Source organism: Zootermopsis nevadensis, unplaced genomic scaffold, assembly GCF_977971745.1.
Source record: "Zootermopsis nevadensis isolate Lab colony 2312 unplaced genomic scaffold, Znev_1.0 Znev_ptg000031l, whole genome shotgun sequence".
NCBI classification, from domain to species: Eukaryota; Metazoa; Arthropoda; class Insecta; order Blattodea; family Termopsidae; genus Zootermopsis; species Zootermopsis nevadensis.
In genome coordinates this window covers 324,695-351,613 of record NW_028259163.1, presented here as the reverse complement: position 1 = coordinate 351,613, position 26,919 = coordinate 324,695, and the positions used below count along the sequence as shown (strand labels likewise).

The following is a 26,919-nucleotide window of genomic DNA, read 5'->3' as shown; positions in this document are numbered from 1 at the left end:
TAAAACGTCTCCAGAAATATCAGTGAGATTACACGATGCCAATATCAAACTGTCCGCTTGAGAGTTCATATTTTGCGAGTTTTATAGAAAATTCGTCCGAACTATGAAGACTTTTGTGAAATATATCAATCACAGAATTTTCATTTCTAAATCGGCCTACGGTGTCAACGGAACAGTTTATAAATTTTGAGAAACGAGACTTAATGACAAAATCCGATCACACATTACGGTATTCTGGACAGCCCTATTCTAATCCGAATATATCCTTTTTTAATATTATCTTCACAAAAACGAATGTATATTCGCAACTAATCTGTCTCGTCGGCCTTCGTCTTAACATCTAAACATTATTTGGCTTAAAGTATTTGTGAATGTATAGAGCTTTAAGTGTGTTAAACGATTCCCAAAACACGCTGCATACAATTGGCTCCACTGTTCCTCGTCAAATTCAAATGACATTTCTTGAATCCAAGCCAAGAGGCTGACATTCTTAACTGAATTGTTTCGTGCGCTCGTCTGTTCGAACTGAAACCTTGTAACTTGTAACATTCATATCCGTCCAGTAAAATAGCAGACGTACAACTGCATAAACAAATCGACGAACTTTTAACAGATGCATGAATCAGAGTTAAAACAAATAAAATAGTTTTCTATACGATACACAAGGCTTTAACACCTCGAGCAGTTACCAAGAAAATTGATCAGTAAATGTTCGTTCACTCGCTCGCCTAAATAAACTCGACTGCGCGGGTTAAGTAAGTGCGTGGTGGTTGCCTAGCAACCAAGGATTTTCCGACTAAGGAGACTTGGTAGAACTCATTCGATTATGGGCTGGTCGAATCTCTTCGTATGTCCAGTTGATTCAATTCAAAAGCCACTGGACGGGTTTGGATTAAATTTGGTATCGAAGTTGTGCTACTGCGCAAGACCTCAAAATGTTACTTTTAAATATGGCGTGAGCTTTGGTAATAAAATGACGGTTGAAGAAACGGAGGTGCTGTGGTCTGGTGGCTAAAGTTGGAACTGTCTAATAAGGTAAATTAAACATCTCTAAGAATTGTGAAGAAGATAAAATTATCTAAGACTCTCTGCGGTCTTAATTTTCTGGTGAAATCGACTTTCCTTGGTGATATTTTATTTGGAGTGTACTGTACACGCCATCCCTTCCAGCAATCTTCTGGTAAGTGACTCGCTCCGAGGCTCCAATTCACAAAGTTCAGCGGCCAAAAACGCTGGAACGCGGTATATTTGTGGATGTGTTACGGTCATGGCGACAGACACCGCTAATATAAAATTTCAGAAGAGTCACTCATTCGCAGATTCAATACATTTCGATTGGAATAATAGTCACACGATATTGCCGTGACTACACAATCGTCCACGTTACAGAGAATGTATTTTTCACCGGTGCAAAGAGTTTTGATTATGTTGGTAAGCTTATTTTAGTGTGGTCTGTGTTTGTGTTTGTTTAAATTATTACAAACAAAGCTGTTAATCGTCGTGTCCCTTCCAGATATTATCCACTCTGAATCAAATTTTAAAAAAAATAACATTTCCCCCTTGACATGTGACGGAACTGTTGCTTTGGAGATCAAAATGGGAAATATTGTAATACAGTAGTCACAGGCGTTTCTGGAACACAAATTTTCCCTCAAATACAATTCTTCCTGAGAAGATGATAGTTGCTCAGCTGGTAACGAAATTAGACTCCATTTTTTGTAACTGCGTGTATCATTACCGTGTTCTCAACAAACCATTTTCATGAGCTACATGAGTCCAATTCATATCAAGCAAAATTTAAGAACCACCACGCCCGCCTACGCCTTCGAGTGTTCCCTTACGAGAATCTTCGCTACAACACATTTTCATAGTGAAAAACGAAACATCTACAAAACGTCCTGTAAGATGAAGTGTGGAAAAACGTCCTTCAACTTAATACGTCATGAGGCCATATTCAGAAAACAAAGTACCGCGAATTTAAATTCCCGCAGAAATCGTCTTCACGTTAATATAACGAAAACGCTCATATATCATTGCAGTTACGAAACCTGAAGACCAGAGACCAATTGAGGTACTTAGTTGTGAGTGGGACAGAAGTAAAGTTGTTAAATTAATGATTTTGTTCAGGGGCCCTAAAGAAATAATTTGGTCGACACACGCCTAACCGTAAACTCGTGGTCCCTTGAATAGAACCAATCCCTCAGGGAGACGTTTCATAATTTCTAATCATTACGGTGATCAAATATGGAAGTATTTCGTGTACTTAGTACGCGTGAGGAAATTAAATATGCGACAAGATAAACGACAACTTGGTAGACCTAACAGTGGATGGCAGAATGTGCCTAGTATTGAAACTAGCCTCAAAGAAATAATGTGAAGGAAACAGGAACTCGTTTCATCTCACTCTCGGTGATAATCCTGCGGGTTACATAAAAGTTTAGGAAACCAGCTAAGCAACAATCAGCTTCTGAAGCACAACTCCGCTGTATGGAGCATGTTTAGAATGTCCAAAGGGTTTTTAAAGCCGTCAGCTGACGCATAATTAATGACTTCACGACTTACGTCAAGCTACTATCCCAGCATTCTTGTGGGGCTGTTCAGAGAAATCTCAACAACTTCCTCCGGTAGATTTGGCCCGTGACGTAATCACACGGAATCCTCATACACGAGCCTTTCCGACACGGAGTTAACGTTCACTCCGGAACCAGCGTCAGTCCTTAGCAGCCGCAAACGCGCTACTATGGCTTAGTCAGGTTTCCGGTCGATAAGACAGGTGCTAACAAAAAGTGACGTCATTAAAGGGGCTCTCCTCTCTACGTCAACGAGCAGGCGAATCCTGGAAATTGCCTTCCGGTATCAGACTCCGCAAAATAGCCGAAACGTCTTGCGGCAAAGAATTGAATGCACGATACAAATCACGACACAAATCAAATTTGAAGGTCTCAGAACATCGAGGGTGTCTACGCTGACGTTCTGGGTTGTGACCCGTACGTAGACACAAACTTTCAGAACGTCTTCTGCAGATGAAGGCAGTAAGTTCCTCCGAAAAGCTGGTATTTACGTACGAGTCTACATAACGTTACAACCCAGAACAACAACATCGACAGACGAAAGGAGTGATGGGTTCGAAGGCACTGAAGTTTTACTGAAACTTGAAAGAGATCCAGAAGGAGACGACGACCATAAACTTCTTTCAGACCAAAGGCCTCCAGTTTTCAACGTCAGTTTATTATTGTATGTTGTGTGTTGTTAATTCTGGTCCAACTTTGCAGATAATATTAAACCCCCCCATTAGTTATTTAAGAGTGTGGATTTCAAATGCGGTTTTCACTGTCTAAAATTAAATTTTGGTTAGGGTACGAGTTAGTAAGTTAGGCTGTGAAAGGCGAAGACAGGCGATGTAGGGTTTGAAGATCTGAAGATGGCTGTCTGATGGGTTGATTAGCCGTGTAGTCTACTCGGTGGACGTCTACCAGACTACAACGATCTTCAAGGCTAGGCAATCTCCGATAACCATGCAAGCCAAGGGTAACCTTGGGTTAGGTTTACGTAGGTCAAGCCAAGTTATGAAATGCTACAGACATTTAAGATTAATGAAACTGGTCTGGGGTTTGCACCTTTGCAGTTCTGTTCGCCTTCGCCACAAAATCCAGACCGACTTTCGATCCAGAATGCATGGAGCCGTTCCTGTACTCCCCAATACGACTGGCGCGAAGTTAGAGCACCAGGGAAAACTTCACCTTCACTGTTCAAGACTGTACAGACACACACACACATCGAACAAGGATTTCTTTGTTTTGTATTTCAATTCCGTCGAGTCCGTTGTGTTCGCTCCTAAAGTAACAGGAGCACATGAGGTATCAGGCGATTATCCATTTATATTTTATGAGCTCAGTTTTTCTTAGAAACTCGAGCAGCACTGACACTCATTAATCTTGTTCGTATTGAACTACTCGCGACGCCTTGCACACAAAGGAGGAAGTGAATTGCTGAAGGCTTTGTGGGAGTTCGGCCCACTCACATTTTTCAGCGACCTTCCTCTGTGACATCAATTCTGCTCTCTGCCAGGTTTCTCTTTGCTGCATAAATATTTACATATCCGGAGTTCACAATTTCAAAGCTGACAGCGAAAATTCTAAAGCTAATATTTAACAAATGCTGTCCATCACAGAAACGGCATGAGAATTAATTTTCGTAAAATTTCAGATATTACTTGCAGTGCTTCGAAATGTTTGCCACCAGAAAACTGCGCCAATTACTTAATCTGCATAGTTTCACGTGTGTCCGCAGGATCGGTGGACCAGATAAATGATGGTCCATGACGCTTGTGGTTTCATGCAACAGCATCGCGAATAGAAACTGTTTACACTTTGAAGGACACTAATACGTTTCGACCTCAACAGGTCATCATCAGTGGCAAAAAAACGTTAATTCGTATAATACAAATCAAAAATATCGTGTTTTTTAACATAACATAAAAGTTAAGTTCTTTAAAAAGCCTTAAAAAACAGTATCGCGGGTTGTAGCTCGTCTGGGAACATGGCTATAAGAAAAATATGTGCAACAAACGCCAAGACCTTAAAAATTTCTACTCATTTAAAAGAAATGGCCCTCAAACGGGAGCTGAAAGTCTCTTCAAACCATACGACACTTCGCGCAAAATAACTTAACAGCATGGCATCACAATTATAGTCATTTATAATTACAAGTTTACGGCAGTGAATATTATAATAATGCCTGGTTATGAAAGCTGTAGCTCTACTTTGAGCCCTAAAAAAAATCTCTACATCATTCAAGTGTCTTTGACAGAAAGGCGGCGTACAAACGCGTGTTTTATCCCCGTATAAAAAAAATCCCTTTGCTACAACCGAAGTGTGAAGCCTCTTGCAAGCCATAACTGTATTTGACACCTGCCAAGAAGTGTCTTTTGAATCCTGCTGCAAGCAATCCGGACCTCCGGCAGCTTCAGAGGGCACACAACGGCACAGCTGATGAGTGACCGCCTGGAAGGCTCTGCGCGGTTAATTCTCTTCCTTTATAACGAAACAAAACTTCATGCAACGCATTTCGTATTTGCAAGAGCTAAAAGGTTTTCGCATTGAAGCCACGACCCCAAGTTTAAACAACATACAAATAAATTCTTAACCAATTAAGGAGTTCCCATAAAACTTGAGAGGAATATTTTATCGCTGGTGGACATTTTAGTTTTTCTCTTTATAATGTAAAACCAACATGAAAATTACGAATAAACTTTTGGGAGCCAACAGCCGGCACACGGCATTTGCCTTGAACAGAATTTTTATCTTCTTACGCATATTTTCAGACTGCTTACATAATTGTCCCTGACATTTCATTTGTTAAGTTCGTCCCTTGACAGGGACCCCTCTTCTTATGACCAACTCCCGCATTCATGATCTCACTTTGCTCTTATTTGGTAGCGCGTAACGCCGAAGACATCTGAACAGCTGTAAAGTAGCTGCTATTTTAAAACTGAATCAAAAGATTAAAGTCTGGGCACAAATGCAAGCTCAGACAGAAAAACAACGATTATTTCCTTAACCAGCGTTAACCAGTTGATCTTTGTAATGGTGAAGTGTAGTGTTTTCTTCGCGGTACGGACTGGATTATTAAATATTACTCAGACGACCTATGATTCTCACTGTAAACATCGATTACTCCCTTAAACAGCGTTAACCAGTTTATGTTTGTAATGGTGAAGTGTGGTGTTTTCTTCGCGGTACGGACTGGATTCTTAAAATATTATTTAGACGAGCTTCGGCTTCAAGATGTTAATAAGAAGAACCCATCTTAGCAAACGACGCGCATTGCTTAAAAAGGAAATTACAAAATTAGCGAAAACCAGAACAGAAACAAGGTGTAACATATTTGGCTTGTAATTTCGACTTCTAGCCTCGTGGAATGACCCAGAGGGACCCAGACGAAGAAAGAGTGTAATATTTGGGAGTACTAAATGGGAAATGTATTAAAACGTTGAATCGATCCGCCACTTATTAGAAGCGTGTGCTAAAATGATATTAAAGCCTGGCGACAATAACCCAACCAAAGACGGTTGTCTCCTGGGCGACGAGTCCTGATGATGAAGGCAGCAAGGACCTCTTGAACGCTGGTAAACTTCTTCCAGACTACACGACGCTATGAGAGAACCTCGAATTATACGTAATTCAGCCAAGTTTTACTTTTCACTTTACATTAATTTTCATGAAATTGAACAGCACTAAAGCAAAACGCGAGAACGTACAAAGCGGAAAGCCAATTCTCACAAAGTTTCCTCTCAAGATACGTCGGCAAACAAGTGACAAGATGTCAGAACGCAGTGTTACCAATCTTACTTGTGCTTCAAGGAACTGTCAGAGGATGTCTTCCAGTCGAACGGGCTATTCATTGCCGACCAGCTTATAATATTATAGGGGATTCAATCTATAAGCCTGTTCACTTATCATTTCCATCGCAATTTCGTAATTAGAACAATTGTGCACACACTGCAGACTGTTGCGATGCAAATGGAGCTTCCGAGTACCGAGCCCGCGTCTTGTTATCTTGGCCGGACGCGTTCTGGCCACCTGTCAGTTCGCTCAGGTATCTCGACGTGACGCCAGCAGCAAGAGGAGGGAATTCACGAGCCATGGAACCAATTCGACTAATTGTTCAACCGAGACGTGCAGCCCTGAGAACAGACGGATCCGCGAGTCTTGCCTCAGATCCAACGAAACACTGAAGCAGCCGGAAGTTCAAAATTCACGTTCCGCGAAATCCAACCGCATCAGAGTTTTGACGGTTCCTTGTAAAAAAAATAACTGTTCAGTCTGACACAACCCCATTGATTTTTGAAGCAGCTGGTACACACAGTTACCATTGGACTTTAAAATAGGCTATGCATACACATCATACCGAAAAGTCATCATAATTTTTTTCACTGGAAAATAAAATCAACTCGAAAGTAATACACATTTTTGCAAGAACACGCGGAAGTCGAGTGACAAAGCTGGAGAAACCATTACTCGCTCGATTTTCGCGAACACTTGTTCGCCTCTCCAGTGTCTTAAGTGTGACAGCCAACACTCTCATTTGCATCCACTTGAAAGATATAGATCCCGATCGAGAAGCATTGTCGCGGTCCTCGGCGAGAGAGTTCTACTTGATTCAGCCACTTCAATTCCCTTCAGCCATTACATCACCAGCAGATGACGGCTGACCCGTGATTCTAGTGCCTGTGTAATCCGCCCCATCAAATTGCCCAATATTAATCACCAAAGGCTCTACTGAAGCATTTCGCTTCTCGTTTGTTTCCACAGAATCAACTGCAAAATTGTTTCTTCAGTTGCCACGAAAATCGGATTCTTTATTTAGAAACGGAATGTGAGTCTGATGGATAACTTTGAGTTACGGTGAACGTCTGACGGGACCCGCGCTGTGAGTTTGTGAAAGTTGAAGGGCAGTTATCAGAATCGGACAGAAATATCGGTAAAAATGAACGCGCGAACAACAAAAGTTCCTAGGTTTAGCGAAGCGGAATATGCAGATTACGCTACGCATTTCACGCAAACTTCTGAAATAAAAATTCCGTCGCTGCACTGAAGAGAGAAACACAAGAGCCCACAACTGTAGTATGTTATAAATTTAGCATTTCTTTCGGAGATTCCATCATCAGGGCGATCATCAGCCATTACCAAGCACATCGCCCTGATGATGGAGGCAGCAAGGACCTCCGAAACGCCGGTGAACTTCAACCAGACTACGCGGTGGAACAACGTAGCCATCTGTATAACCATAAACTTCTCTTGTATTGTCTTAAAATAAAATAAAAAGTCAATAAACGAGGTAAAGTTTATTGAAACTGAAATTGGAAGTCGTCGATTTGTTTAGTGCGTCGGCCGGAATTTCCGGGTGCTTTGTCCGGCTTCGCCCACTTCATTTACGTCGCACGAAACGGCCTGCTTTTCAAAATTCTATTCCACTGGCATCTCAAACTTTACAGCACTGTTCAACGCCTGAAACTAGACGCGTTACGCCACGGTTTGACCCCCCCCCCCCCTCCCTTGTGGCATCAACTGTCCAAAATTCTCTTTTAAAGGACGCGGTTTGCCATTTTAACAGAACAGAAATTCTCTTTGCATTTTTTTGACTTCCATCTGATAAAATCCATAGATCCAATTTCTTCCGCAGCCCATCCAAGCATATTATATATTATAAATATTATCTGAATACCTGTAATTCTGACTTTACCCCTTGGTTTCACTCACCATTTCCAACTCCCTTATTTATTTCAACATTTTCTCGAACTCTCGGTTTGAAAATCTCATTTAAGACGCCAGTTAACTTATCGCTTTCGTCTTAACACAAAACACTACACCCGAGGCAGTTCCAATTTTTTCATATTACAAATTTTCGCCCTCAAAAAATAAAATTATTGCTCTCTTAACGTTCTGTTGAAATTGGACGTTAATTCATTCAGCTTAACAGCTGATACCCGTAAGCCAACACCGAATCAAACGCGATTACGTGCCCCTGAAGACAATTTTCCACGTCAGTAAAAACGAAGAATTTGACCCATTCAACAAACCTTTTTTGATAAAAGCCAAAATTCTTGGCGTGACGTAGCCAGACGATCAGAGACCTAAGAACCCTGGATTTTGTGTTTCAGTCAATTTAGCAAAAGCAAACATTCTGTGCTGGGTCCTGGGCTATAATTTGGCGAAGACCGGCCAATAGCCCCGGTGCATGACGGGACATTATTAACGACCTCCAGAGGCGGTACCGCATGGCACCAACTAATATCAGAAGCGAATTTCAACAAGAGTTTCCCTCGACTCGACGTCAGACGTGCATTTTACCAAGGTCACAAGATAATCCATAACAAGACGTCGGTACATTCTCTCTGACCTCATCCGTTTTATATACTTGTTTAACGGTGGAATATTCTGCTAAAATGCGGCGTACACTTAACGTTACAAGAGCAACAGATAAGTTAAAAGAAGAAACATTAGAACGCCAACCCCCGAAACGTCCTCGACAATGCACAATATCCGGCATAATACGTACATACCCATTTAATACTTAAAAATGCGTGTTCCAAAACTCACGCAACCCAAAGTTCACTGTCATAGATCCATCACACAATTTCAAAAAGTTCTCGCTTAGATGTCTCAGGCGGTCTCCCCCCCCCCCCTAATATCTCCGAGTGTTCCATTACTAATAAAAATTAGCTTCAGAGGCGACATTTATCAGGAATTGCTGAAGTGACAAGAACTCAGCGTTGAAAATTAAAAATTTCCCTATCACGCTAGCAAAATATTTACCTTTAAAATTCGGGTCGTGTGCCTCGCGTAACAAACTGTATTACTTTTTATAAATGGCGATTATTATAGTGAGATAAGACGACTTTTTACCAGGGACATACAAAGCGAAGGCCGACATTACGAATCACTGCACATTTATTCACACCGCGGCTGCCCAAACATTTTACGAGACTCTGACGTAGAAAACAACAGCACAAGTGCCTATAAATGCGCAGGTTTACTGTAACACCGAACAACACGGAGACTTAGAGCAAATATTACGACGAAAATGAAGCTTTAAAGCCCAAACACATCGTCTCCTCCCCTGCACTTAACTTCGCGAAGAAAACGCGATGTAATGATTTCGTCAGCAGGTTTTTTTTATGTGGGGGGTGGGCCCAAGACCGGGCGCTACACAACGGATAACATTGGTTTTCCAGTGCCCATTTGCGCCAATCACAAAGCCCTTGCACGTGAGCGCGTGCAGTTTCTGAAATTCAACGACATTTACCAAGACAACGACGAGGTCACTGGACTCAAATTCATTTCGTATCTTCGGCGCATGAGCACAGGAAACTCACTTGTCATTTTGTGGCTTCTGGAATTTGCGATGTCTTATCAACTGGTAACGTCTCGGGATAAAATTACTTTTTAACTTTATTGCGACTGGCTAGTCGAACGAAGATTGTCTGCAAATGGACGCAGGCACAGCCCGTATTTGATTCTAAAGTTAAACTTACAGACTTTGCAGAAACTTCTGAGCGAAATGAAAAATATTTCTTCTAATTACCGAAACATCATGCGTATTTCAGACGCGTCCAAAAGATTTTTTGAAAGCAGATACACAACCGGCAGCTTTTCTGTCACGCAATCCAACAAACGTCTCAAGTCCGCGAATTCCCCGCAAACACTGGCTTTAACCAAGTAAACATTGTCGAAGGTAGCCTTTCTTTTCCGACAACATTCCACGAATCTTCTGACAAAATAAGTTCAGGAAATGAAACCATAAAAATAGTTCCCCTCCAGTGGCGCGGAGAAACGAGAACAAAACACTGGAGAGGACAAGACTGGAACAAAGACGTACTTTCTTTTCAGAGGCCTTGATCACCTACAAAGCCATGTGAATTTATAAACAAAACAAGGCTGGAATGCAAAATCTTCGATTTTGCGGGCTACTGACTGAAATAGTTCTCAAACTATTAATAAAATATTGCACGTCACCCGATGATCGAACCACGCAAACCGTGACGTAATAAAGTCGTCTTTAAGCGTCGTAAATCAATGCGGACGCGTTAACTCTGAGGCAGCAAAAACTGAAGTCGTGTGTCTGAGGCCACGCGATCGAATTCCGGTCAATACCAACTTCATTCCCTGTAAACGTCAATTTTATTTTTTTTAGATTACCAAACTTTCGTATTTTCCCGCCACTTCAAGTAGCGCTAGTGTCAATTTTCTTCCGCCATTTTGGTGTTTCCTATTGTGGAAAATTTACAATCTCATGTCATTATTATTTATTAATAATTCAGCATTTTACAGGGCATTTACTTCTGTGTACCCGAGACAAACCTTGCCCCTGAGGTAAACTATTTCCGAAATACATTTTGTCTTTAACGCGTGTTACACGCATTAAACAGATTTCGCGTGAGACATTACATTTATCATCACGTAACAAACGCATTCTTTCTTCAGCAGAGATATACCTCTTAAATTGAGGAGTTTTTCGCAGTTTCCTCAAAACAAGACGTAGAACACAAACACAGTTAGTGTACAGACAAGCCTGTGCACGTGTTCCGGAACACGGCTTCAGCCGTGTTTAGATAAATACGGATTTACACTTCTCTAGCAGCTTCAATCTCTCTTTCTCTCTCGTGGTAACGATTATTGGCTTTAGATTTCGTCGAGCGCGGTAAACGTTAAAGTCTACTTAACGACTCATCAAATTGTCCCCTGGACGGAAATATTTAGTTAAGGGTGAAAGATTTGTGAATATTATCACTGCAAATTGAATAAGGAAGGAGAAATGTCTGAAGGAAAACAGAGGAACATCTCCAACCGCGAATGATTTCAGCTCCTCTGAGTTTAAGCGGAGTTTAGTGATTTTTTTTTTTTTTACAATTGTGTCAAAACTTCACATTTCTGGGTTTTTGACTAAACCCACTTTAGCCCTGATCCGGTCAATCACGAAATGGGGGTGGGATGGGGTAGCCTACCCCTGCCTAGTAAAAGCGAACCGAAGAAAATTGGAAACATCTTGTATTTACCTTCCTCTCGCCGCAATTCTGGTGAGAACGCAGTTAAAACGTATCGGAAAAACCACGTTCCAGAATAAGGGGGCGGTTTCTCCAGAAGAGCTTATGGACCGGGCTCCAGTCGCCAGAGAAAAGGAATAAATGAAAACCATTAATTGTTCTATTTTCATTCACGCAACATCACACGAGCGCGGAAAAAAGCTAGGACCAGCTTTGAAATTCCCCGACTTACGACCATTCAACAAAAGCAATTCTGTTGAGATGCAAATTTATTAAACAGTTCTCTCACTTTCGTCACGCAATGTTAACAGAACAATCCTCGGCTCAGACGGGCAACGACCATTTCTCTGCGTCTCCTTCGTAGGACGTGAGTGCGAAGATGGCTCTTTTCTGGACTATATCGTCGTGCAATCTCGGAGGTCCCTGCTGCCTCCATCATCAGGGCGACAGCGACTTTGACATGAGACAGTCCACAAAAGTTTTATAGGCCTGTGAGGCTGAGGTTCGTAAACTACGCAGGCCTAGACAAATTCTTCCACAAATAATTTGGAATATTTCAAGCACTGCGTCGCTCACATTTTACTCTCAACGCACATGGAGCTTGAGGTTAGTTGACCCGTGAGTGAGTTTCGAACCAGAAGTTACGTGCTGTTAAATTTGGATTGGATTCCGGACAGAGTTAAAAGCTACGTTACGTCTTGGAAAATATTTACGAACGAGATATTAAAACAAGCAAATTACTAACAAATCGTTTTCTTTGCGGCTCGTTCTTCTTTAAAGACCTCGTATATCCGATTTTATTCAATATTACTTGCATGTATCTCGTCCAAAAGAGTGACATTTGCTTGTGTTTAAATAAGTTTAACGATTTTGATGCCTCGAATAAAACGCAGTAAAGCAGACAGACGTGATTAAGAGTGAAAGGTAAAATTGAGTCTGTATTTCATTCGATAGAAGCTGTTTCAATCTGGTTGATATTAAATTCAGTTGGTATCATTACATGCACTGAACTGGGGACTGCCGACATCAACCGAGGAAGGCGGTTTAAGGGTAAATAGCAAATTTACATTCACCGTCTTTCATAATTGAAAATCATCAGATCGCTTGAAAAAAAAATATTGCGTCTGTCCTAATCTGCTTCTCTGCGATTCTAAAGAGTTCAAGCGAATCTAAACATAGACACAGCTCAGGTCTACAAATAAATCAGCCTTCATTGGCTAAATTCAAGTGTCACAATGTCGCTCCGTCCAAGACAAATTAACAAAATAAATGAACAAGGTCACGTGAGGACAAACTGACGAAGGTTCATGACAGTCACACCCGAATATGGTCGTCTCTTTCTGTCCGGATTATTATTTTCAGAAGAGTAAACTTTGGCGTGAGGGTTTGTCTCTGTCGTCCCCGATCAAAGCATCTGCAACTCCGCGTCACGACAAAGTTGGATTCCGGCGGTCATACGAAAAACCAAAAGTGTTTTGTTGACAGGTGAGCGGTCTAAATGCGCGATTCGGCGGCCCATCACATTCGTTTTTTTTTTTTTCTTTTTTATAAAACAGTCTCCCACTGTCTGCGCATTTATGATCTTAGTTCGCGCACAAATGTGATTACGAAAAGTTCGTCTGACGGCACGCGCACAAGTTGCTCGAAAACTGAATGTCAGTAGCTCGACGTGTTACTGCGCAGATTAATGGACACTTGGCGATAACGGCTGATAAGAATAGGTTTTCATTTTAGACACTACGAGGGCACACAAATTATTAGCAGCGGAGACAAAGCTGAACGCCACTAACACTCGCTGACTATGCGATATCTCCGCTCCGTCCACAATTACTTGCGTTCAAAAATTTCTGCTCGTTCGTTAACATTTCCTGAAAGGATAAATGACCTGAAATATTTTTTTAAAGCCAGGAATATGCGATCTCTATCTGAAACGAACGGATATTTACCGCCATGATAACCTCAAATTCCAATACTGTCCGTGGTTTTACCAGGGTTTTCTCTCCGACAGAACGCGGAGGTGTCCTCACACCGGGTAGTCTATCGACGCCGATAACTTTTCCGGGTGTGACCTTTGAGGACTTCAAATCTTGTGTTCCTGGACACCTGGTGAAAAGAGTTCTTAGGTGTTCAAGCACTGTTGACAGAGGTTGGCAGCAGGCCACTCGGAGTCTAAGTTGGGCACGGCGCTAGGTCAGGGCTGAGCTTGACAAACCCGTCCGTCCGCCCGGATGGGCTCCTCGCTTCACCAGGAATCTTATCCCTTCGCTTTGTGTATTTTTGGGTGTTTTAAAACAAGTGCCAGCTTCCTACTGCCTTTGGACGCCTGCTTCTTCCAATTACCCGTGAGAACAGCGCTGTGTTATGCTGCTCAGAGTGTAGCTGCTTTAAAGAACTCATTTGTATCGCGCGATTGAAACATGGACGGATTGCGTGTCGCCAAGTGACAAGTGTTCACGTGGCAGTAATGATCTAGAATTCTACTTGAAAGGAAGTCGATCCGAAAATTGCACGGGTTACTTTAAGTGTTCGTGGCTGTCCTCAGGCCCTCCATGATAATGCTACGATAGTAACTTCAGTCTCTCGCTCTTTATAAACACGAGGGTTGGTTATACTAAATCGTACTGATGATGGAGGCAGCAAGGACCTCCGAAACGCCGGTAAAATTCCGCCAGACTGCGTGGCGCTACAACCCAGAACACAGATGAGTTCGTACTCAACGCCACGAAAAACTGAAATATCGCACGGATTTTTAGAATTTAAAAAAAAAAATCAAACATCACGATTAGCATGTCTCATTTTAAGAATAGTTTTAATTCCAATGTTCAAATCATAAAAAATATGCATTTTAACCGAGCATAAAGGGACTGGGGGCTGTTTGTTTAACACGGCAATTAGCCGAGTGATTGTTCACATGAGCACGACACTCGCCATTATAACTGGAGGGAACACATTACAAACTCAAAGGACTGGACTCGAACCCAGTGCTGATACTCGTACAGAGGAACCCAGCTAATGTCAAGGCCTGTGACGCAATTAGACTGAGCTCATATCACATCGCGTCCACCTAATACAATTTCAATGTTATCCATCCATCTCCTTCACGGTCTTCCAAGTTGACGTATGCAACAATTTCCCCACCAAAATTGTTTACGTATTTCCTAACTCCGCCAACCCTGACCCTGTTAGTTGACCTGGACAATCAGAGATGTCGTGGCGGGCAAAACAGAATAAAGCATTTACTATCCATTCTAAAAACATTATTCGTAACTAACTGTCTCATTCCTGTTTTCCTTCTGCCTGCAAGCTAAAGGGGCATGTGAACGCACGGATTCGTCCCTACCGCAGAACATCGCAATATTTGGTTAGAGTACTCACCGGTCCGTACGAGCTTGAAGGTCACGGAGCTGTGCGCCTTCAGAGCGTCGTTTAACGACGGATGGCTGACGTCTCGTAGCGTGATGTCACCTCCGGCAGCCATTTTGTCTTCTCCTCTGCTCGTCTTCTGATTCGCTTTCGGCTTCTGATTCTTCTGTTGTACTCTTTTCTTTGGACTCCACACAGTTCCTGGCAGAAAGAAAGAAAGAAAGAAAGAAATTTGTTACTTCAACAAATTTACACAGAATTTATCCGCGACACTTGAAAATTATGTTATTAAATTAATTATGAATATTTACGGTCAAAAGAGAGTTTCAGCCGCCCTTTACTCGTACCACGGACAATTTTGGCTTTTCACCGCTTGAAGGGCCTCGAGCTGCCCCCAGACAATAAAAGAAAAAATTAAAGGAGCTGCCAATTGCATTCTAGAGACGCGCACTTTCGCCCGGTAAACAAAAGACAGTCGAAAAGCGCATTTGCGCGTAACGGGATCAGACGAACGAGTCATCACTTGGCGTTGTTTATCGCAGCTTCAAATTAGCTCCGATAACACGACGACCTTTCCCGCGAAACAAATGTGCAGAAGTGAGACAGAGAATTCAATAATTCAATTAGTAAGAATTACGAAGTTTGGTTTACGCAGAGCTTCCATACTAAATTCCTGTTGATCTTTATCGAAAACGAAGTTTCGCTGGCAACTGCGACGCAGAACAAACGCTGGAATCAGTAAATTCTAGTGAGTTCTGCTGGATTCGTCGATGTCATTCTGATATTCTTTGTGGACTGGTACGTGCAGTACGCGACTGTAATCTTGAGACTTGCAAGGAACGCATTAAGTCCGAGGTGTTAAAGCCTCCTTCGCCCCGCAATTCTTACGATTACAGTCTTACACTTACGTTTTGGGGAGAATTAGTGTTTACATCTTCAGGTTGCTTCAGTCCGAAGATAAAGACTGTTTCTCAGAAACACTATCAGCTACCTACAAGGTCACACAGTGTCACAGAACTCTTCGTGTCTCAGACTCATTCATTCTGTTGGCATTGGCCTCGGAAGGCCAATTTAACTCCTGCTTCAGAAATCAGTAACAATTTCGTATTTGTGTCTCTCGTATGATTCTCGCTGTAAACAGCGATTATTTCCTTAATCCAGCGTTAACCAGTTGATCCCTGTAATGGTGAAGTGTGGTGTTTTCTTCGCGGTACGGCCTGGATTCTTAAATATTACGTACCCTTAGCGTATATAAAATACGCATACAAACAAAAAGTGTTCCACTATGAAGGATGTTAAAGCCAAACGCGTTTCGACCTCAAGAGGTGATCATCAGTGGCAAATAGACAAGTTAATTCATATAATATAAATTTAAAGACTGTGGCTCTTTTTAACTGAGCACAAAAGGCACGGACTTTATAAAATCACATTTAGTAACACTTCACTGGACTTGGTTGCACAGGAGTTAAATTGGGCACTCAGCTGTCAGTCTATTGGTCTACGGCGAGCCGTGGTTGCGTCGTCTGTGCCTATGAACTTCAACGATGCGTGGGCATCTCTGACAGTTTTTAAAATGTGTGGGGTATATATAAACCCTGAAACAGCCGGCCAACTATCGCATATGAAATTTACTTCTTTGTGTTTATTGCGAGGTCATGGGCGTTCTGTTCGTTTATGATGTTTGGTTTCTTTCTAGTTTTACAATTATGAAATTCCTCTAAAATGTCAAGCATTTAACCTTTCGAGGCTATTCTTAACACGTCCACGATATCGTCCATTGGGGCCGTATTCATGTCTGCGGTCGAGGATGTGTTCGGCGTATCTCGATTTTGTTAGGTTGAATCTCATGTCGTGGTCATGTTCTTTGAATCTGGTGTTACTAAATATGATTTTGTAATAAACTTTCCTTTTTGCTCTGTTAAAAGAGCCACAGTCTTTAAATTTATATTATATGAATTAACTTGTCTTTTTGCCACTGATGATGACCTCTTGAGGTCGAAACGCGTTTGGCATTAGTGTCCTTCATAGTGGAACACTTTTTGTTTGTATGCATATTTTATATTCCAATACACAACACGGCAATCAAGGTTTTAATATTACGCATTGCGTGTCTCATTATAAACAGCGATTATTTCCTTAAACAGCGTTAACCAATTGATCTTTGTAATGGTGAAGTGTTGTGTTTTCTTCGCGGTACGGACTAAATGTTTTAATATTACGTACGCAGCGCGTGTCTCATTATAAACAGCGATTATTTCCTTAAACAGCGTTAACCAGTTGATCTTTGTAATGGTGAAGTGTTGTGTTTTCTTCGCGGTACGGACTAAATGTTTTAATATTACGTACGCAGCGCGTGTCTCATTATAAACAGCGATTATTTCCTTAAACAGCGTTAACCAGTTGATCTTTGTAATGGTGAAGTGTTGTGTTTTCTTCGCGGTACGGACTAAATGTTTTAATATTACGTACGCAGCGCGTGTCTCATTATAAACAGCGATTATTTCCTTAAACAGCGTTAACCAGTTGATCTTTGTAATGGTGAAGTGTGGGGTTTTCTTCGCGGTACGGACTGGATTTTTAACTATTATTTAGACGAGATTCGACTTCAAGAGGTTAAGGTGAGGCCTAATGACCTATAATTTGACGAGAATACAGTATTCATGTGAAATCTACAATTACACGCCGGATCTAGTAAAGTAATCGATTATTAGGATTCATTATCACATTACTAATGCAAAGGCATTTGCTGAAAATAGAAACAAATATGAATTAATTTATTAGTCGTGGTGCCAGACAGGAAGTGGAGTGGTCAATATATGCCCACCTGGTCTTGAAGGATAACTGTGCCCGAGATCCTGATGCTCTTCAAGTTCTCGATGGGATAAGCTGATGGTGTGCAATCCTTCCTGCAATTGCTGTTCGTACTGCTGGTGCAACAGCTGGTGCTGGTGGAAAATGGATCTTCCTAGCGTTAATTCTACGACCTCTTCAGCAGGGAAGATGACGTACATTCTCCTCACACCCCCTCATGGTGCCCATCCAAAAGGGGGGATTGCTTTCTCTCAATTGGGGAGGGTTTCTTGCGGCAGGTCGGAGATCACAAATTCCCAAGAGCCCAAAGACCGTCTTCGTCTCTCACACCTTCATTTTGACTTTTTTTTAAGCAGCTGTCCAGCCAGGGTCCGGTCCGGTCCGGTCCTGTCCTGTCTTTAAGTGGCAACACACAGATTTGTTCCGAAGAGATATTTTGTGTCTGCAAGTTCCTGGTGTCTCGCGAGTAAAGGTAAAATTATTCCGACGTGTATATCAAAGTTTGTGCCACTTACATAAATTTTTTCACATTTTTCCAAAACTGATAAAAACAAAATTTGTATCGACGAATGTAATATAACCACGAATATCGTAAATTCATAAAAATATTTCTTCTTCCATACTACACACGAATACCCTGTATAATTTCTTCAGATTTTGTTACATGTAATAAAGTTGTTGACGAACCGAGAAACTTATGCCGCGCGTTTAATATTCTTGCTGCTAAATGTTAAATACATTCAGAGTTCACCTTCTGCTCTTTGCATTCCTAAATTTGTCCACTCCAAATGACAGTTCATCACAAACAGGTGCTCTATCAGCGCCTGAATTCGGTCTACAAGCGAACGCATTGAAGTTCGAATGTCCGCCTCCCGCTGCTTAGTCCAACTCAACCAACGTCGAGCACGTCCAACGCGATCATTCAGCGTCAATACACAAACTTCAAGTGAAACAATACAATGTATCAGCCTTCATTGCCCTTACAAAATCACACAGGAATTTTGGATAAGTTTATAATATTAATACTTCAATTTTAAAAATGTAATTCTCAGCTGACTGTGTGGTACAAAATGTTACCGAGAAAAACTTTCTTCAGTTTTATGACACGGAAAACATTCACGTCTTTATCGTATAAAGAAAATTAAGTTAGGAAATTGCTCTCCCCCCCCCCCCCCCCGATGTTGCGGGGTTTTGAAATTCCTTTCAGGATTTATCCTGTGCAAGAGACGACGCTAATCCAATTTTCAATAGCCTGAGCATACTAATGCGATTATACTAAAATAAGACGTGTACATTTTAATTAAAAAGAATTCTTGAGAGAATATACAAATAAATAAATGTTTCTGGGAATGTTATTATATATGCAGTAAAATATACAAATTTATAGAACAATTCAAATTCCCACACTACAAAAACAAAATGTTAATAAAGCCGAAACAAAAACACTACGCTGTTTGCCTACAATCGTTGAATCGTTTTAACTTGAATTCATTTGTCAACACAACGGAATTAATAAACGTGAAAGTGGAGCGACGTTAATTCTGAAATGTAAAAATAAAAATTAAACAAAGTTCCTTAGACACAAATATAACAAACGACTGTGGACTTTATACCGGTTTCACGCGGCGCACAAGTTTCAGAAAACGAAACAAACGAAAGCAGAGCTTGCACCGAAAAACCTGTGTTTCTTATTTACGAAACCGAATCGAACACTTCTCGTTGGCCGCTCCGATGTTTACGATCTTGTCAAAAGCGCGGACTCCGACACCTCCGCTCGAGTCGACGGACGTAAGCCGAATGAACTGGGGTGAGGTGCGTGCACTGCCGACGTCAGCCGAACGAGGCGTCGGTTTGCTTCAGGTCGAATGGGGTTGGCACCGGGTATTCAGAACGTTTCGACACAGTCGTAACCACGTTTTTAAACACTTGAGAGTTGCAGAAGTTGAACGCTTTGAAGACGAAGCTCGCGTAAATAATATTTAGGAATCCAGCCCGTACCGCGAAGTAAACACAACTCTTCACCATTACAAAGATCGACTGGTTAACGCTGTTTAAGGAAATAATCGCTGTTTACTGTGAGAATTATATGAAACACAAACTAAATATTTGCTGATTTTTGAAAGAGAGTTCTCATTTTGCTTCACGATTGTCCATCGCAATGAATCAATATTATTGTTTATTCAAAAACTGCAATTCTGAAACTCCCTGGTGATATTCAATATCGTCAACGAAACTTCAGGGCAGTCGGTATCATCAGAGGACCGTAACCAGTTTTATATTTAGGCAGTGGAGAACACGAAGAAAGAAATCCCTGATGATGGTAAAGAATTGTGACGAAACACGTCGAGTAGAGACAAATATTTTACAGAAGGTTCAACGCAATTGGAGATTCTTTTAGGTATGAATTCAACGGGAATAATGTTCTTAACACGTTTCGGTACAATTTAAATTACTGCAAGTTATCCACATTTATTTGAGAAAATTTGCTTACGAATATACGCAATACTGAAATGGTTATGTTAGGTTAGTTTGTTAGATTACGTATGGTTCTAAAAATCTTCGTCACGCCATTACAGTATGTCATGCTTAGTCACGCTTTTAAAATCTTGGTCATGATTTGACACTTATGGTGACTTCTCGTCACGCTTTGTCACGCTTAGTCACGCGTGTTCACGAAGTCACGTTTCGACACGCTTACTTATAGTTGGAACTGGATCCACCGATTATGGCCGCTGACCTTGTGGGGAGAGTCCAGTTTGCGGACCATTTAATGAAGGAAGGAAGGAAGGAGTTTCCGTCGGTCAGTGCAGTCAGTGTGGAAACTTGTCTAGTGGTTGTGCTTCGTTGCAATCTCCTTTCTGGTCATTGATAGCGCCTCGTATCACAGACAAACCACCGACGTCTTCCTCAAACAAGGACGAAATGAAAGCCTGGCTATTGCGTATATGAATCATGAGAAAAGCTGCTGCTGTGCCATCTGTTAAGTATAGACCACACTAGGACCCCCTTGTTTAAAATAACTCTCTTTTAAACACAGACGCTTTTTTTATTGAAAGAACGAATTACTTTTTCGTTAGATTTGAAATTATTGTACTTCTTGTCTGATGTTTAAATGAAGTAAAACATTAATATGTTCGGCATGAAGGGCTTAAGTCGAAAATTAATTCGTTTTGTTGTCGAGGACCAAATAAACCTTGCAGATCTACAACAATGCACGAACGTCTTACAAAATGCACGTGCATCATCTATACAGGGAACCAGAAACTACATACAGGACCAGTCTGCGACCACGACAGCTCCTTCGATCAAATATAAATTCTGTATGTTTCATATACACAAATTATACCAGCATCTGAGTTTTAGACCTGTCTATGTCGTACGAAAATAAACTTAATTTGTGCCTATGAAGACGGAACAAAAATATGTCGAGCAAACTACGAGATTTAAACATGTCCTCGTGCCATTGCACCAAGGACAGAGCACGAGTAAGAAAAATCGATAACACTGAGAACACCCGCTCCCAACAGATAGCGCGAGACATGTCATGTTACAGGCTTTAGCATGCGTTCCTTGTGGATAGATGGCAGTGCAAGTGTTTTCAGTCCCGCGTTGGTCGATATAGGTCGATCTTGGGCTACGTAACAATGACGTTAACACATTTCCTGTGCGCATGAGCAGACGATTCCTACTTTCTGCGCGTAGGTTGCTGGTACTTTCCGAATACATTATAATGGACCTAATTTACCAAAATGCTTCTGTGAGAACGACCATGGGACCAATTACATGACACTGATTCAATTCCAATGTTACTATTTCAGAGACTAGTTTTCCCCCAGTGCAGTCAGAGAAATAGGACTCATTTACAAAGCGAACACGCAATAGTTAATTATGTGTGCGTGGTCCATTTAAAGCCAAACACATATTTGACCTTCGGAAATAAGTAATTTTTAAATAAAAAATAATATAACGTGTAACGTAAATAATTCTCCCTCCAAATCCTACTCTGACCCCATATATTTGTAACCGCTTCTCAGCATCGCCAAATCAGCTCTGAAGATGGAGGCAATATGTTTCTGCGAAACGCTGGTATCTTCCTTCAAGTCTAAACGGCGTTGCATCCCAGAAGGACAAGCCATTCTGAATGATTTATCATTCTATTGACACAATTTTTTTAGTGTAAATACCAACAAAAAATGAACCATTTTGATGACTATTTAAAAAAACTGTTACGGAATAAATTAGCCTGAGACAATTAAAAAATTATTTTTATCACATAATTAATGGTGCAGTTCGCGATAAACACGTGTAATGTACGAGGTCAGGTGTTGATGGCATCTTGAAAGACTTCGAGTCATTAAAAACGTTTTTCACGAAAAACATTTGTACCAGACTGAGTAATGAATTCTTGGCATTCTTTACAGCAGGGCAAAATACCAACAGTCAACTGACTTATAATTAGCAAAGCAAGGTGGGAGGATGTTGACTGGATTAATCTGGCTCAGAATAGGAAGCAATGGCGGATTCTTGTAAATACGATATGAAACCTTGGATTTATAGAAGACGAGAATGGTATATACTAGTTAAACGACGCTCAGCGTCGTAAGAAGCAATTTGACCCATGGACTTCGTTCATTTACTGCGAGTGCCTATTATAAATGCATTTTATATCCGTCCGTCTGTCTGGAACAAAAAAAACAAGTGTTGCCCGGCCTTCACAGCTGTCAAAGGTCAAATCCTGGCGAAGGCGTCACTTTTCTGTATGCGTGAATTTCCTAACTTTGTTTTCCAATTTAATGATGCCCGAAATTTGTTAAAAAAAACATACGAAGTTTTTCAGAGTGTGAAAAACTCATGTAACCTCAGTGCAGAAAACTCCAGTGAAAATGAGAGCTTCAGCCTTCAAAATTATCAACTTCAGCGGCTAAGAAAAACAATCCACAAACTTTAATAAATGTGAGCTGTTCCATGAACACAAAATAAGCGTCCGCTCAACCTGAATCACGATCAGTTTACAAAACCGACTTACAATTCGGATGTGAAAATCTTAATTATGTCTTTTTGGTGGCCAAGAGAATTTTAGGATACTTTAGAAATCATTTTATTATGACTACCTCCTATTTGTAAATGATGTCCATAATTATATTTATTCCTGCATCAGAGTTTGTGACTCCTCCCCCCTTCCCGTGCGGTAGTGAATATCACATTCGATTACGTCGTCACAATCTCTGGACGACTACAGTTGAGCCAAGGCTCTTGTTCGAATATGGCGGTGAGCGTACAAACAGCTGATCGATTCTCTGCCAGTACAGATGTGGGTAGATGCACTGTTAGAGGGGAGGACCGATAAACTACGTATTCCCCTGAAGTTGCTGGCGGTGGGTGAATTTTGAAGGACCGAACAGTGAATTCTGCAACATTAAAAGGGATTTTGAGGATACAACGCAGTCAAGTTACTCTAAAAGCCTGTAATATCCGGTCAGTTCTTGTGTCAAACAGTGCCCAGTGAATTAATACTTTGGTGGTTGAAGTTGCAGTCATCCGAAGCTAAACGGTAAGTTCGCAGAAGCGACCGCATCTTCTTTCTTAACAACGTAGCAATTCAAAACTCTCTCTAAGACATAAAAGTGCAATATTTTGATGTGAGAGGCACTGACACATCCTCGTCGTTTAAAATTCTCGTGATATTTTATGCGGATAAATCAATTTTCCTCGCTTCGAACATTGGTGACGTCACGATGACTTCAGACCACAATCTGCGCCCTAAAAATATCTCAAAACAGTTAAAATTTTGGTCAGTGTTTCAACATTAACGAAAATCGAAGAGCAGAAATATTTAATCTTTTTTTAAGAAAATTGGTACGTGATGTACCGTAATCATTTTATTGGTTTATTGTGTCGGGTTACAAAATCAATTGCATTTATATAGGCGATTCTTTCCAGAAGATATTATTTCACATGTATATCAAATAGATGAAAATACGACTACAGAAAACATGTTTCAATGATCTCGTAAAAAAAATTCGAGCACTTTAATTATCGAAATTTACTTAAGCATAACAAAATTAAGACGGAAAAGTGAAAACAATCGCACCATTGAACATATTTCAATCACTTTATTTAAAGCGAGCGACTTATTAATGAAACTGGTATAATTACTACTTATCAGTAGTGGCATAATTTTTAATATGAACATGCAGAAGATTGCTTGTGAAACATTTTTAGGATCGAAAATAAGCTGGCAAATATATTATTTATTTTTCCAGTCCTTTTAATTCCGTTCACATGAACTGAAAGACAGCTCAGCTCTGGCGGTGTATTTTAAGTTACTTTAACTGAAATCTACTTCAGACAAAACAACCAAATAATGACGATATAATAACATTAATAAATATAACGATGATGAAAATTCGTTTATATTTAACTAGGATTTTTTGTTCATATAATTCGACAAGAATTGCTTACTAGAAAATGTGACTCTTACTTCGTGTAGACTAATTATGTCAAATTACTTGAAGAGTAAACTGAATTGTGTATGTGTTGTAATATAATATGACAATATTTAACATTATCGTCACTCTATGTAGCTCATCTATAATAAATACATGAAATTACGTTGAAGACAGATGACGTTGCAACAAAGAGTAGAGTGAATATTTATGTATACGAATTAGGAAAAGTCAAATGTACGGTTATAGCAACTTGGACGATCATATATAAAAATTATTTCATATTAAAAATTATGAGAATTCTTGTACCAGTTTAAAATAATTAATTTCGCACTTTATGCAAAACTAAAATCTAAAAAGTTCTCAAAATGGGTGTATTCCATCTTGTCCTGTGTACTTCAAAGTTCTTGTTTCATAACAGTAGTAAAATTACTTCATTATCCCAAAACAGTGTTTGAAATTACACCAAATAAAAAGATTTGTTTTGGATTTTTAAATGTTCTTTCAATATCATTAAACTAATTGCCATCACTTTATACCCACAAAACAGTGTCTTCTGTTAAACCAATTAAAGGCTGAAACGTTACTAATATATTATTATATTATCATTTATAAATGGTGGTTCAGTTGTTGTGTACGACCTAAAACTTTTGAACTCGATTAAATATCCAATAATTAATTCATAATTATGTACGCTATAAAGAAGCAAGACATCGGCGCTAAAGCCACCAAAATTAATTTAAATTTGTCTTACATAAACCAATAAAAATTTGCCAAAAATAATTTCAGTGTGGATCTATTTTTGTATCTGTCGAACTATTAATTAAAATTCTCAAATTAACTCGTAACTTTAGTATTCAAAGTCGTTTCATTGCATTATGAAATCCAGACGGCCATCCCTTAAAAGCGAGAGGTCAATGTTTTGTTATAAACTGCGTCTTAAAATATGAAAATGAAATTTGAAATCTCGTTTTAAGCAACACGCGTTCGTTGGAACCTCTTAACTTATTTTCCGGATCATCTCACACGTCGTCAACACCCGCCCTCAGCAGCAGCTGAAGCCCTGCTTAATTCCGTTCCCCAACCTCGCACTCCAGTGATGAGTTGCAAATCAGAGATTCGGAAATTGGTTGTCTCCACCATCAGGGTCGACGTGGGGAGTGACCACGATGATGGGAACACAAATGGTTTTCGAAGCGTCTGCATTCACGAAGCCGATCGTGTTAGAAGATTTTAACGCAAAGCTGGAAACGCATTCCAGGAACTAACCACGCCCATTTGTTGTGAATAACGAACTTGTGAAAGAAACTTCCCATCTAATATTATCTCTAAGATAAGTGACGACACTCCAGCTGAAGGAAGTCTGTGATTTGTACGCAATTCGCCCAACTTCTGTCCAGAGATCAGACATCAGCGAGTTTTAAACGATGTGCATTCTCGTATGAAAATTTTATACAGACATAAGTGTCACACAGCCCGACCAAGACTTCGATGGGAGAATAAGATTAAAATGTAACTCAGGAGTAATTTGTTCGGTTAGCACAGTATATGACCCTCTGAATGTTATTTCTGCGATAAAACATCCTCTTCCTAGACAAATGTATTGCCTGCAGTCGCATGTGTTTAAAGCAGTTCAAACCGATGTTAAATCTGAAACGGAAGTCTCAAAACCACAGTTTCCCTGTAAGCGATGAAAGCAGTTGTCGGCGTGTACGTTCGCTGATACCTCCAGAAGGGATAAACCGATCTGCAGCAAACATGAGGTTGGAAACCCGGAAAAGTGTCACGAGGGCAACTTCCGTAGCTCAGAAACCAAGTACCACAGGAGGACAAAGTTGTTTACTTCGCACTTTCCTTCTCAAACTGGGAAATTTCCGACGCTGGTGCTTTATAAACTCAGTATCAAGCCGAACACCTGTTCTGATGGCTTCGGTTTAGCGACGTGTTATAGCAGGAAGTCTGTTGATGCAGGTCGACAGTCGGACGAATCGATAGAACACGAGACCTGTCATAGCGTTAGCGTAAGCCTACTGACAACCAGACGTCCAGATCAGCTGCAAAATTTCGAACTAGTCGCAATAATAGACCAACTGCAAAACGGAGTCATAATAATAACAAGAAGAAATAGCCTTTACATAAAATTGCAGTCATTGTTGTGCAAACAGCAGATCTAGAACTGGTAATACGTAGTGACGAGTTTTTCAGACCCTGACCGAGTCATTGTTGACAATAATGAGACCCGCCGTCGGCTAATTCATGGCCAAATGAACAGTAAACCAACTTACAACAGACGGGCTTTAAGTAACAACTTCTAGTTTGTACGATATTATCGAGATATCGATTATGTGTTTGTCGACATTACTTACTTAAACATGCTATAATGAATATTTTATGTATTCACTGAGATTCAGGGCTAAATTATACTCATCAACAATTAGTTTGCAATCTTAATATTACATGCATTGTTTAATAACCACCTTCAAAACTACAACAAAAGACCGCGTTCCAAGTTTTCATCCTAGAAACGTCAAATATCACAGAAGACAGTTTCAAACAGCAGCCATAATCATTTATACAGGACGTTCCAAAAAGATGTAAACACATCGACGTGTGCTGTTTTTGCAGAAACATGTACTTGATGGTCTCAGGGCATTAATCGCGGTGATATTTTACGACATTTACGAAGAAATGCACAACGAGTAACAAATCAGCACTTTCATTTTATTTCGTAACTTGAAAATCGTGTGTATTGTA

General features: G+C 40.5%; 2 protein-coding genes across 15 annotated transcripts in view; one reads left to right on the top strand and one right to left on the bottom strand.

The window, feature by feature from the left end:
• Stacl (SH3 and cysteine-rich domain-containing protein) overlaps positions 1 to 26,919 on the bottom strand; it is a 146,720-nt gene that overhangs the window by 110,296 nt on the left and 9,505 nt on the right. For 9 of the 13 annotated variants that reach the window (XM_087359451.1, XM_087359457.1, XM_087359455.1 and 6 more), the window contains exons 1-3: positions 19,333 to 19,525; positions 17,733 to 18,659; positions 14,921 to 15,109 (exon numbers count right to left, since the gene is read on the bottom strand). In XM_087359451.1, the coding sequence (XP_087215577.1) occupies positions 14,921 to 15,109; positions 17,733 to 17,919 (376 nt within the window). In that variant the 5' untranslated portion in view covers positions 17,920 to 18,659; positions 19,333 to 19,525. Of the gene's footprint in view, positions 1 to 14,920; positions 15,110 to 15,219; positions 15,322 to 17,732; positions 18,660 to 18,796; positions 19,305 to 19,332; positions 19,526 to 26,919 lie in introns of those variants that run through there. The other 4 variants (XM_087359453.1, XM_087359452.1, XM_087359459.1 and 1 more) reach the window with 4 other exon arrangements.
• Positions 22,962 to 26,919, top strand: part of Rab3 (RAS oncogene family member Rab3) — a 26,357-nt gene continuing 22,399 nt past the window's right edge. The window contains exon 1 of one of the 2 annotated variants that reach the window (XM_087359479.1): positions 22,962 to 23,270. The gene's annotated coding sequence lies outside the window, so the exon portion shown is untranslated. The remainder of the gene's footprint in view (positions 23,271 to 26,919) is intronic. The other variant, XM_087359480.1, reaches the window with a different exon arrangement.